At 40.3% G+C, this 12,480-nt stretch overlaps 1 protein-coding gene across 11 annotated transcripts in view; it reads right to left on the bottom strand.

Annotated features, from left to right (window-relative positions):
• LOC103482151 (kinesin-like protein KIF20B) overlaps window positions 1-10,633 on the bottom strand; it is a 63,020-nt gene extending 52,387 nt beyond the window's left edge. For 5 of the 11 annotated variants that reach the window (XM_081600251.1, XM_008438129.3, XM_017310980.2 and 2 more), the window contains exons 1-2: window positions 307-806; window positions 139-210 (exon numbers count right to left, since the gene is read on the bottom strand). In XM_081600251.1, coding sequence (XP_081456377.1) covers window positions 139-210; window positions 307-411 — 177 coding nt within the window. In that variant the 5' untranslated portion in view covers window positions 412-806. Of the gene's footprint in view, window positions 1-138; window positions 211-306; window positions 878-9,856; window positions 10,383-10,416 lie in introns of those variants that run through there. The other 6 variants (XM_081600252.1, XM_081600253.1, XM_008438127.3 and 3 more) reach the window with 6 other exon arrangements.
• Between the last annotated feature and the right edge of the window lie 1,847 nt (window positions 10,634-12,480).

The raw sequence follows: 12,480 nt of genomic DNA, 5'->3' as shown, positions 1-12,480 counted from the left end.
TAAAATGCTGCTTCCAGCTCATCAGCAAATTATTTCACTTATAAAATTTGTGATCTTGAGAAAATAGTTTCAAAATCAATTCATCACCTTTAAATAAACCTGGCGGTGCTAAACCAGACAGTGGTTTTCTGTAGTTACCTGGGATTCTCCGCTGTCGCTTTCAGTTGCAGTAAAAGGCCGAACTCTAAGGTACACATGCAGGTTCTCCGTCTATGAATGAACGTTTCCAACCAGGAGAAATTTGATTGTCATCAATCTTCATCATTAGCGTCCTCTTCATCACCACAGAAAGCCTGGTGGACCTACCTGTGGTTCCACAGCCTCTAATTCACCCAGCAGGTTTCTTTTGATGTCCTCCACCAACACTGGTCCGACTCTCTTCGGTATCCCAGTAAAACATGACTCCATCATCTTTGCGAACAATCAATCACTCCTCGCTCCTGAGAGGGGGGAATTCCGTTCACATAAACACTCAGAAAACAAAATCTAGAAACGAAACACACCGTAGGGTAACAGCCGATAGCTGAAGATTTAAATCATATGATGCAGATCCAAAGCTGTATCAGCTAGGAGGTCAACTGTAGACATTTAAAATTGGACTAAATTTCAGCTGAGTTCTGTTCAGGTTTTAAATTACCCGTAAACAGAAGGCCAGAAAAATATCTCAGAGATTACCAGATGCTTCAAACAGCTCATAAAATCAATAATAAGAAATACCAAAAGAAAAATAAACCTGAAAAGAAATTTACGATCCGTTCTTTGTTGTTAGCAATAGCCAACCTGTTATTAACAGCTGCGCGGCCAACGTTTAAACTGGAACAAACGGACCAATCCCCGAAAGAGGCGTCACTCAACTCCTCAGCGCCATAGTTTAAAATCTCGCGAGATTTCACGTCAAGGTTTCTCTGAGGACCTCGCTGCAGCAAATCCGCGGTCTCCCGTTTTCATTTTCTTTTGAAATCTGTGATATAGCTTCATCTTTAGGAAGGAGTTTATCTCTCAGCATGTATTGGAACTTCTCTCTTTTATTTACTTCAGTGCAGCTCACAGTTTTTAACAATTTCCGGTGCTTTCTGTGTACTTCTAAATCTGCTCTTTTTTTGCATCTTTTCGGGCCTGCTACTGCCTCTAGTGGCGTGGTGTGGTAGGACAACTAATATAAATACATTACTAAATCAGAATACCAAAGTTTTTATTATTTATTATTAATTCTCGCATAACTGGAACCGCAAAAAATAAAGTCCCTCACAAAACACCATGCCTTTTAATTTTCTTAAGGAAGTAGAGCTAATTAAATGACATAAACAATACCTGAAAGTGGTTCCAGTTTCACTCGTTGGCCAACCTATTGAAACTATGGCAAATTTTAAATACAGGGTTTCTATGGAAGTAAATATGTGCCATCAGAATTTGAATAAAAAATGCATCTGAAACTTGAATGTTGTATATTTGTGCTTACTTTTTCAATTAAAAAAAATTCTGTGTAATTATTTGTACATGTTTGCAATTTTCATTTGTTAAAAAAATTCACATTCCTATTTCAAAGTGATGAAATTTTCAATATATATATTTTTTCAGTGTTAAAAAATTCAGCATATAAAAAATTAAACATTTAAAAATTCAAATGCAATATTTTCAGTGTCCTAAAAATTAAACTTGCTCAAATTCGCTGTCTCAAATTCAGCGTCTAAAAATTCGCTGTACAAAAATGGCAAGGTTACTTCAGGTCACAGACATTAGCAATCGTTGTCAGATTGCCAATCACATGACCCAAGTGTCATATTGAAGAAATACCAGCATCACCGAAGCCAGCAATCATGGAGGCGAACGCAAACCCAAAGGTGGATTTAATGCTTTCATAATTCTCTAGTATATTTTATTTTGCGCGAGAAGTTTCATACATTATCTTAAAGCTTGATTTAAAACACGGGTTTGGGCAGTTGTTAATCTTACACCATGTAATGCTGGCGTATTGGTACTCGCTACCTCCTAGACCCCCGCTCCCCTCCCCCCTTCTCTTGGCTGTCCCACACCCAATTTTCCCGTGTTTTATTTCAAAAAGGAATACCACTTGCGCCAGGTCTAGAATCTTAAAAAGACAACTGATGGGTGGCGACTTTCTGGGCTGTTTGTATGTTGTCTTAGGTGAGACTGAGACAGGCAGTCTTAGTAAAGTCGTAATTTTCCAGGAGATGCTACCGCTAATGTAGTAAGCTAATATGACTGCCTTGTATGCTTCAAGGAGGGGCTGTGAACTCTTCCGACATTAATTCTCGATATTCTTTAGGTTCTAACGGGTCGACAGAGTGTTCCTCTCCTGATCCTTTCTGTCTGAAAATCATACAGCAGCAAAATGCGTAATGATGGACGCTTAAAAATTGCTTGCATTCATCCTCACTGACACTGTTCAGTCTGGTATATACGTCTTCCCTCAACTGTGTTTTGCTCCTAAGGACGGTGGAGTATCGGTAGGACGGTTTAAAAAGACGCATGTTGATAGCGGCTCACCACGACTGCGTATGATTAAAAACGGCCCAAACCCGTGTTTTAAATCAAGCTTTAAGACAGTGTTTCTCAACCTTTTTCGGCCCAGCGCCCCCTAGCCTTTATCCAGGTCCCTCACCGCCCCCCACCAAAAAAATTGTAGGCTACTTTGCACTGACAATTATTTTATTATTAATGTTACTATCATTATTGTAGATGTTTTGAAACGGCGCACCGATTATGTTTTCCCCTACACTTCAGCGCGCCTTACACTCCTTCACCTCGCGCACATAACGGGGTAAATGTAGCGAGTTTTGCCCTAAACGTATCGGCGTCTGGAGGAGGGGAGTTAGGGGGCTGAGGGGGGGAGGCGAGCGTATGTTTCTACGCTCCTTCGTGGGGGGCGCCGATTTATGTTTTCGCATCCACCTGAATAAAGTTGCGCTCCTGCCCATGGCACTTCAACAATATTATTTTACCTTTTATCTGGAAATAGTGTCTGTTTATTCTTGCCATACTGTCCACTGTATTAATTATTGCTCGAAAGATCTTGCCATACCAGTTTATTCCTCCGTATTTACTTTAGTTTCTTAGTTTATTCTTGCATTTTGTACTACATTCATTTCCATTTAGTTTCATTTGATTAGTTTTATCCTCTCTTGGTTTATTGCTATGTCCACTTTAGTTTATTTCCTGTTGCTAGATTTATTTTATTGTTTGTTGACCACCAGTAATTTTCACCCATCACCTGCTGCTCCTCCTAATCGTCATGTTTTTCACATCATGTGTTGATTTTTCACTGTTCAGCGTCGGATTGTCTGTTTTTATGCCATAATTCACATCTAGTTCGTTGCTCCGTTTTGCCCGCTTCTCATGTTTCAGAATTTTGCGCAATGTGCGCGACGTTTTTTTTTTTTAACTCCCTAAGGTGCAGCGCGGTTGGGAAGCGTATCGATGGTGAAAAGGCAGACTGACATGAACCTTTTAAAACAACGGAAACAATTTCGGTATTCTGATTATTGAAATTTAAAAGTGCTGTGTTGTTCTATCAAACCCGTTTCATACCGGACCACTTACAGCACCGTGTTAACGCTATAAAATGAACGCTCTCTATCGAGGTATCTATCACCCATGGAGGGATTTCTTTATTTAAATGGGTTCATTTTTCAGAGGGATACAAAGTCAGGGTATCGTGATTTTAGTAATTATATGTTTATAAGAGCTATTTTCTGTTGTCCTTCCAAGGAAGCGGGCAGCTTTCAAACGGAAATAAAACACTTTTTAATATAAATTGCTGCTTTGACATGATCATAGAACTGCCAAAACATATGTAACCTACATAAAAACCAGACAAAGTGAATCACAGCAGCGTCATCAGCCGGTGTAACGCTGAACTGATGCGGAGCGGAGCGGAGCTGCGCCATGAAGCTAAAAACACTGAATAGAAGAAGAGCTGCCATCGATACAGTTGCAGCCAAGCATGATTTAATGTTACACAATACAGTTTTACCAAGTTGCTCAAAGTCTAAACTGGTATTGTTGTGGATTTAAGGTGTAAAGTTTACCTTTGACCAAACGCCCCCCAAAGGCATCCCAGCGCCCCCCTTTTGTAAAAATGTCCGCCCCCTGCCGTCCTCTGAACGCCCCCCCCCCCCCCCCCCGGGGGCGGTACCGCCCACGTTGAGAACCGCTACTTTAAGATAATGTATGAAACTTCATGCGCAAAATAAAATATACTAGAGAATTATGAAAGCATTAAGTCCACCGTTGGGTTTGCGTTCGCCTCCATGGTCGCTGGCTTCGGTGATGCTGGTATTTCTTCAATATGACACTTGGGTCATGTGATTGGCTGGGTGTTGAAATCTGACAACGATTGCTAATGTCTGTGACCTGAAGTAACCTTGCCATTTTTGTACAGCGAATTTTTAGACGCTGAATTTGAGACAGCGAGTTTGAGCAATTTTTTAGGACACTGAAAATATTGCATTTGAATTTTTAAAAGTTTAATTGTTTTATATGCTGAATTTTAACACTGAAAAATATATATATTGAAAATTTAATCTCTTAAATAGGAATGTGAATTTTTTTAACAAATGAAAATTGCAAACATGTATAAATAATGACAGAATTTTTTTTTAATTGAAAAAGTAAGCACAAATATACAACATTCAAGTTTCAGATGCATTTTTTATTCAAATTCTGATGGCACATATTTACTTCCATAGTTTCCCCCGGTGGTCGGGCGCTGCGGCGGTCCACTGGCGGTCCACCATGTTTTTGTATTAAAATATGTTAAGTAGTCAATAAAAGTAAAAATATCACTGGGTTATTATATGTTATGGGAAAACATCGTCAGTAAACTGCTATATAAACCCACAACTAGTCTGAAAAATAATTAATCAAAAAATAAAATTAAAACGAATATCAATTATGTCCACTTTTGTTAAAACCAAATTAAGTCAGCGGCTCCATCAGGCCCCCCAGAGCTTCAGGGGCCCCATAAATGCTAATATTTTAACATAGACCACAGATATATAAATGTAGCACTTGTTTATTGAGATTGTCATTGCTGCTAAATTTGACATAATGGTTTCAGCATATATAAATTAAAAGACTTTAAATTATTTAACATTTATATGTAAGATTTTAAGGAACTGGCTAGTTTACTTTGTAGAAGTTCAAAGAACAATATTCATAGTCAGATTGGTTTGCTACCACATCTACAATCTGATGCTGTGAGTTTAATCGTTGAGTTTCAGCTCTGTTTGTTCACAAATACAAATTAGAAAGCTGCAGTTATAATATATTGTTTTTTTAGGTTTGCCAGTTAAACTACCCCCCTGTCCTAGATTTCGCTAAAGCTAACACAGAAGCTGTTAGAGGTGCTGATGCTTTTAGCAACAAAAGGGGCCCCTCAGTCAGATTCTGCTCCAGGTCTCATACAGCCTTGGACCGGCCCTGTAGGATGAGTTAAACCCGGCTGCACTACGCAGAGATGAGCAACAAATGGGAGATTTAATTCAATGCTGCTAATGTGGCTTTAGTAGCTCTTTAATTTCGTGTGTGTTGAGTTTTTAACAAGGGGACACAGAAACTATCTTGGTTGGTCGAGTTTTTGGACGACTTTTTCAGATGTCCGGTGGCCGCGCGCATCAACTCTGTCTGACTAGTGGGCAAAATTTTAAATGTGTGTGTGTGTGTGTATGTATATATATATATATATATATATATATATATATATATATATATATATAGTTACATGAGGTCTAACATCTGAGTCCATGTTAGGGTCCACAAGATCGTAGGAGTCATTTGGAAACTCTTGGAGTTGGAGTAAGAAGCTGGGGCCAGTGAACCAGTTACAAAAGGGCAATTGGTATGTAGAAACAGAACGAGTGGCGTGATCCGCTGGGTTCTGACTACTAGCTACATAATGCCACTGGCTTGGTTGAGAAGATTTGCGGATCCTAGTTATATGGTTACTGACATAGACATAAAATCTCCTAGTTTCATTGTAGATATAACCTAAGACTACTTTACTGTCTGTGTAGAATATAGTGCAGTCAGACTATAGTGAGGTCAAGTTCATCTGTGATTAGATCTGCAAGCTGTACTGCCAATACTGCAGCGCTAAGCTCTAGTCTTGGTATGGTGTGATCTGGGCGTGGTGCAAGCTTCGCCTTGCCCATAATAAACCCTACTTCACAGTTTTTCTCTGCATCTGTCACTCTTAGATAAGCCACTGCTGCTATTGCTTTAGTAGAGGCGTCTGAAAAAACGCACAACTCTTTTTTTGTGGCTGTTGAGGGAGAAATGTCTGTGTATGTTCTAGGAATAATCAGGTTAGATAGTTGTTTAAGCGAGTCCTTCCAGAGAGTCCAGGACTCTTCCTTTTCTGGAGGTAATGGAGCATCCCAGTCTCCATTTTCAACTGTGAGTTCACGTAGAATAGACTTCCCCTGTATAATGATAGGCGCTACAAAACCTAATGGAACATAAAGGGTGATAATTGTTGATAACACACCTTCTTGTGAAGGGCTTTTCTCATCTGGTATTTGAAAGGTGAAGCAGTCTCTACCTAAGTCCCAAAGGAGGCCCATGCTACGTTGCATTGGGAATGAATCAGCTTCAAAATCCAGGTTTTTAGATCTTTAGCATGATCTGGTGTAGGGAATGCCTCTAACACTTCCTTTCTGTTGGCTGCTATTTATGCAGTCTGAGATTTGACTTGCAAGTGTGTCACGGGTTCTTGGAGTAGGGACACAGCCATTTCAATGGTGGGAAGAGATTTGAGTCCGTCGTCGACGTAAAAGTCCCGTGTGACAAACTGTATCACCTCTGGATCACTGTCCGAATCGCTGTGTAGAACGGACTGATGCAAGCCATATATTGCCACTGCTGGTGATGGGCTATTTCCAAAGACATGGACTCTCATCCTATACTCCACAATATCTTTGGAAATGTCATTGTCGCGGAACCACAGAAAGCGCAAGTAGTTCCTGTCTTGCTCATGAACGTTGAAACAGTAAAACATCTGTTCAATGTCTGCTGTAAAGGCTACAGCTTCTTTTCTGAAGCGCATTAAAACGCCTAGCAGAGAGTTGTTAAGATCAGGTCCTGTTAACAACACATCATTCAGTGATACGTTCTCGTATCTGCTGCTGCTGTCAAAGACGACCCTGATCTGTTTGGGTTTACGGGGGTGGTAAACACCGAATAGTGGCAGATACCAGCATTCCTCTCCATCTTTTAGTGGAGGGGCAATTTCTGCATGTTTGTTTTTGAATACTTTGTCCATGAAAGTCACAAAGTGTTCCTTCATTTCCTCATTTTTTTCAAAATTACGAACAAGTGACATCAGTCGCTTCAGGGCCTGCGGTCTGTTGTTAGGGAGCTTTTGGCGCGGTAGTTTGAAAGGTAAAGGTGCTGTCCAGCTATTGTCATTGTCTTTTGTTAGTCCTTCTTTCATTATCTTCAAGAAGACTTTCTCTTGAATGGAAGGTGAGATGTAATTGTCATGCCTGGTTTGTTTGAATACATTACATCCTAAGTGGTCTGGTTCACAAGCGCTGTCCACAAACTGGGTGCTGAAGTTGAATGGAACTTGAATCTCACAATGTCAATGTCTCTCTTTTATATTGAAAACATTGGGGCACGGTTCAAACATTGTAGGACGACCCTTCTCAGTTGCATTTGTGAACAGAGTCTTTACTGCAAGGGTTTTGTGAACATCACCAACACACACGTTTCCTACTATGACCCATCCGAGGTCCAATTTTTGTGCATAGGGTGCGTTGTTAGGTCCACTTATCTGTTTACGGACTTTGTGAACTCTAATAATGTCCCGTCCAAGGAGAATTAAGGTAGGGGCTTTAGAGTCCAGTTCAGGGATGAGGTGAGCTACTGACTTCAGATGTCCGTGATGCATAGCTGCACTGGGTGTGGGTATCTCATCTCTGTCATTTGGGATGCCTTTGCATTCAATAAGAGTAGGCAGTGGAATGTGGACTGAGCCATCCAAGGCTTCCACTACATAACCTGTAGCTCTCCTTCCCATTGTACTTTTAGTTCCAGCACATGTCCTAAGTGAGTAAGGGGAACTGGGTCCACAGTCATTAAATGCTTCAAAGAATTCAGGACGTACTAAAGATCTGTTACTTTGTTCGTCATGGATAGCATAGAGCCTTACTGCTTGTTGTGGGTTGCCTGCTGGATACACTTTAACAAGACAGATTTTAGAGCATGATCTTCTTGCTTTATTCATGCCACAAACCTGTGTGCAGTTGGAAGTTATCTCTTCTAGTTCTGTGGAGTCAGGCTCCCCGCCATGCTCTACTGCAGGTTCAGTTTCTCTTAGCCTGGGAGCTGGCCCTGGGTGGAGAGCAGTGCAGTGTTTCTCATTGTTGCACTCAGAACACTGTACCTTGACTTTACAGTCTTTTGCGATGTGTGAAGATGAGGCACAGCATTTGAAACAAAAATTGTTCTCCTTTAAGAACATGTTCCTATCGTCCAGTGTTTTCATACAAAATGTCCTGCATTTTGAGAGAGAGTGAGGTTTTTTGTGAATGGGGCAAATCCTGTCACTATCCACAGCTTTGTTCTCAGATCTATGCTTATCTGCATTTGAGTGAGAGACAACATCAGTTTTGTGCACTGAAATCTCTTTTTGTCTGTTTGTTCTCCAAGGTGGCTTGTCTGATTTGGAAACATCAAGCAATGACACGAAGTGAAAGCTCGGATCATTTTTAGCATCCTCTTCTTGTATGACAAAGTTCACAAACACATTAAATGGTGAAAACGGCACACCTCTTGTGCGTTTGTAGTTAGTTCCTACTGTAATCCATTTTTCCTGCAAGTAGAAAGGAAGTTTTTGGACAATAGGATTTACTCCTCTTGCTGTATCCAGAAAAGCCAAACCAGGGAGGTCTCCTTCTTCTTTAGCACACTGCATTTCCATGAGCAGGTCACTAAACTTCCTCAGTTTTGTGTAATCTTTGGGCGTGATTTTTGGAAATGCATCAATTCTTTTAAAAAGCGCATCTTCAATCACTTCAGCCGAACCATAACATTGTTCAAGTCTCCTCCAGATCATATTGAGGCCATTGACTGGGTTACTGATGTGTATAGCCCTAATTTGCTCCTCCTGCTCAGCAGATTCTTTTCCGAGCCACTTTAACATCAAGTCCATCTCCTCACTTGCTGTTAGATCCGAACCCCTTATGGCATTTTCAAAGGAGCGTTTCCAAGCTCTGAAGTTTTGAGGTTTGTCATTGAACTGGAGAAGCCCTGTTGTTACTATTTCACGACGAGCAAAATATCTAATAAAATCACTTACATTAGAGTCTCGAGACTCTTGGCGTGGGGGTCTAGCATTGTAGAAGTTAGATTCTTCTATGTGATTTGACCAGTTGGGTCTGAAATCTTTATTAGTATGTGGAGACCTGGTAATGACTGGGGGGTTTTGGGGGTTGTCGAGATAACAGGAAGGACAGACTGGAACTTGCTGTGAATCATCTTTTTCAGAGTGTAATAACTCTTTGCTAGTGAACTCTGGTTTATTTTGAAGTGCATTTTCCTCTTCTGCTTGCTGAAAATCAGTATTTTCCTCTTCTTTTACAAATTTAGCTTGGCTGAATACATATTGCTCAGTACGGTCATCTGTTAATGAAGAACATGGGTTGCTGTGTGCTTCTATCTGTGTGGCAACAGCTGCTTCTAATGCCTCCGCTTCTGCAATAGCTGAAGCTACATCCTTTTCTTGTTGTAGAAATTCAATAGATGCCTCAATTTTGGCTTTTTCTACTTTTAAGTTAATTTCTTTAGCTGCAAAACTGAGACGGGCTTTGGCTGCCTCCGCCTTTGCTCTTACCTTGGCTGCTGCAGAGCTTGTAGAGGAGACACTGGAAGCCTCGGACCGGGTCTTAAGGGATGACGTCTTGTTAGACACGGCGAAGTTGACTAGGTGACGTTCGCAGGATCACTGCTGTGTGCTGCGTTAAGGCGTAGTAGTGGTCTGCTTCACTCTAGCTTCAACAACTGCGTTATCTTCTTCGGCGAGGATGCTGCCGTTTTACTGTGCCGTTACTTGTGCATGTCTGATGCAAAGACTTTCTAACACCTTTCTCATGTCACGACTCTGAAGACCGAAGGACGTTGTCAGCAGGTTTAATGACAATAAAAAGGGTAAAACTGAAATCAAGACAAAAAATACAGTAAATATGCAATCATATGCAGCATAAAATACACTACATTCAATTTCTACCGATCATCACATCTATATGCGTACATCTAGGCTACCAATTGCGCACCTGATAACCTCACGATAACCTCGCATCTAATTAACATAAACATACTCTACCTTAAAACAACACATTAGAGCGCTATCGCTAGAAAGAAACAATGTTACAAAGTTACAAACTTAATACATACCGGCAATGCAACCATACATGAAAGATTTCAACAATAACTTACACTAACGGACACTAACGGTGTCTATTTCTACCGTTTAATAAAGTTTTGTTTCGAACAACAATCAATCAATCAATCAAATTTTATTTGTATAGCACATTTCAGCAGCAAGGCATTTCAAAGTGCTTTACATAATTAAAATAAAAACAGAAATAATCAGTGAGAAAGAGAGAGATTTAAAAAAAAATTTAAAAAATAAAATAAAAAATACAAAATAAAAACAAAAAAAACAAAAAACATTACATCATTAAAACGTCGAAAAGAAAGAAGAAGAAATTAAAAACATTAAAGACATAAAAACATAGAAGACATCAAAACCCGCACTCTAACCCTAATTTAGCCATAAGCAACTCTAAACAGGTGGGTTTTAAGTTGAGATTTAAAAGCACCCAGTGTTTCAGCTGTTTTACAGTTTTCTGGAAGTTTGTTCCAAATCTGTGGTGCATAGAAACTGAATGCTGCTTCTCCTCGTCTGGTTCTGGGGATGCAGAGCAGACCAGAACCAGAAGATCTGAGGGATCTAGACGGTTGGTACAGTAATAACAGATCTTTAAGGTATTGTGGTGCTAAACCATTCAGTGATTTATAAACTAACATCAGTATTTTAAAGTCTATTCTCTGAGCTACAGGGAGCCAGTGTAGGGACTTTAAAACTGGTGTTATGTGCTCTATCTTCCTGGTTTTAGTGAGAACCCAAGCAGCAGCATTCTGGATCAGCTGCAGCTGTTTGATTGATTTATTAGTCAGACCTGTGAAGACGCTGTTGCAGTAATCAATGCGGCTAAAGATAAACGCATGGATGAGCTTCTCTAGATCGTGCTGAGACATCAGTCCTCTAATCCTGGAGATGTTCTTCAGGTGATAGAAGGCCGACTTTGTGACTGTCTTAATGTGGCTCTGAAGGTTCAGGTCAGAGTCCATCACTACTCCCAGGTTTCGGGCTGATCGCTGGTTTTTAGTTGTAATAACTGAAGCTGTGCATTGATTGTGGTTCGCTCCTCTTTAGGTCCAAAGATAATAACTTCAGTTTTGTTTCTGTTTAGCTGGAGAAAGTTTTGGCACATCCACACATTGATCTGTTCTAAGCATCTATTCAGTGATTGGATGGGTTCAGAGTCACCTGGTGACATCGTGATGTAGAGCTGTGTATCATCCGCATAATTGTGGTAGCTAATCCTATGTCCTGTTATAATCTTTGCCAGTGGGAGCATATAAATATTGAAAAGAAGGGGTCCTAGGATTGAACCTTGGGGTACCCCACATGTGACCTTTGACCTCTCTGATGAGAAGTTTCCGATTGAAACAAAGAAATCCCTGTTCTTTATGTAAGATTCAAACCAGTTGAGCACTGGACCGGAGAGTCCGACCCAACTCTCCAGTCGATTCAGTAAAATGTCGTGGTCAACAGTGTCGAAAGCTGCACTGAGGTCCAACAGAACCAGCACTGTGGTTCTCCCACAGTCTGTATTTATATGGATGTCATTGAACACTTTTACAAGGGCCGTCTCCGTGCTGTGGTGAGCACGAAAACCAGACTGGAAGGAGTCAAAGCAGTTTGTTATTGTTAGGAAGTTATTTAATTGTTTAAAAACAGCTTTTTCAATAATTTTGCTGATGAATGGGAGGTTGGAGATTGGCCTGTAATTCTGCAGTAGTGATTTGTCCAGATTGTTCTTTTTTATCAGTGGTTTGATAACTGCTGTTTTCAAAGCCTGGGGGAAAACACCTGAAGAGAGCGATAAGTTTACTATTTGGATCAGATCATTAGCAACAACAGGCAGGACTTTCTTAAAGAAATGTGTTGGTAGGACATCCAGACAGCAGGAACTGGAGCTTAATTGACTTATAATTTCTTCTAGGGTTTTATAATTTAGTAGTTGAAATTGGGTCATTTTTCCTGCATTTGTTTTGTTTGGGCACAGCATTACTACTGTCTTTGGAGTGGATGTGCAGATTAATCCTCTGATCTTTTGAATTTTCTCTGAAAAGAAACTTGAAAACTTGTTGCAGGCGGCATTAGATTGA

This window comes from Poecilia reticulata, chromosome 19 (genome assembly GCF_904066995.2).
Source record: "Poecilia reticulata chromosome 19, P_reticulata-male-v2, whole genome shotgun sequence".
Classification (NCBI taxonomy): domain Eukaryota; kingdom Metazoa; phylum Chordata; class Actinopteri; order Cyprinodontiformes; family Poeciliidae; genus Poecilia; species Poecilia reticulata.
The sequence above is the reverse complement of the archived record's forward strand: the minus strand, read 5'-3'. Positions and strand labels throughout refer to the sequence as shown.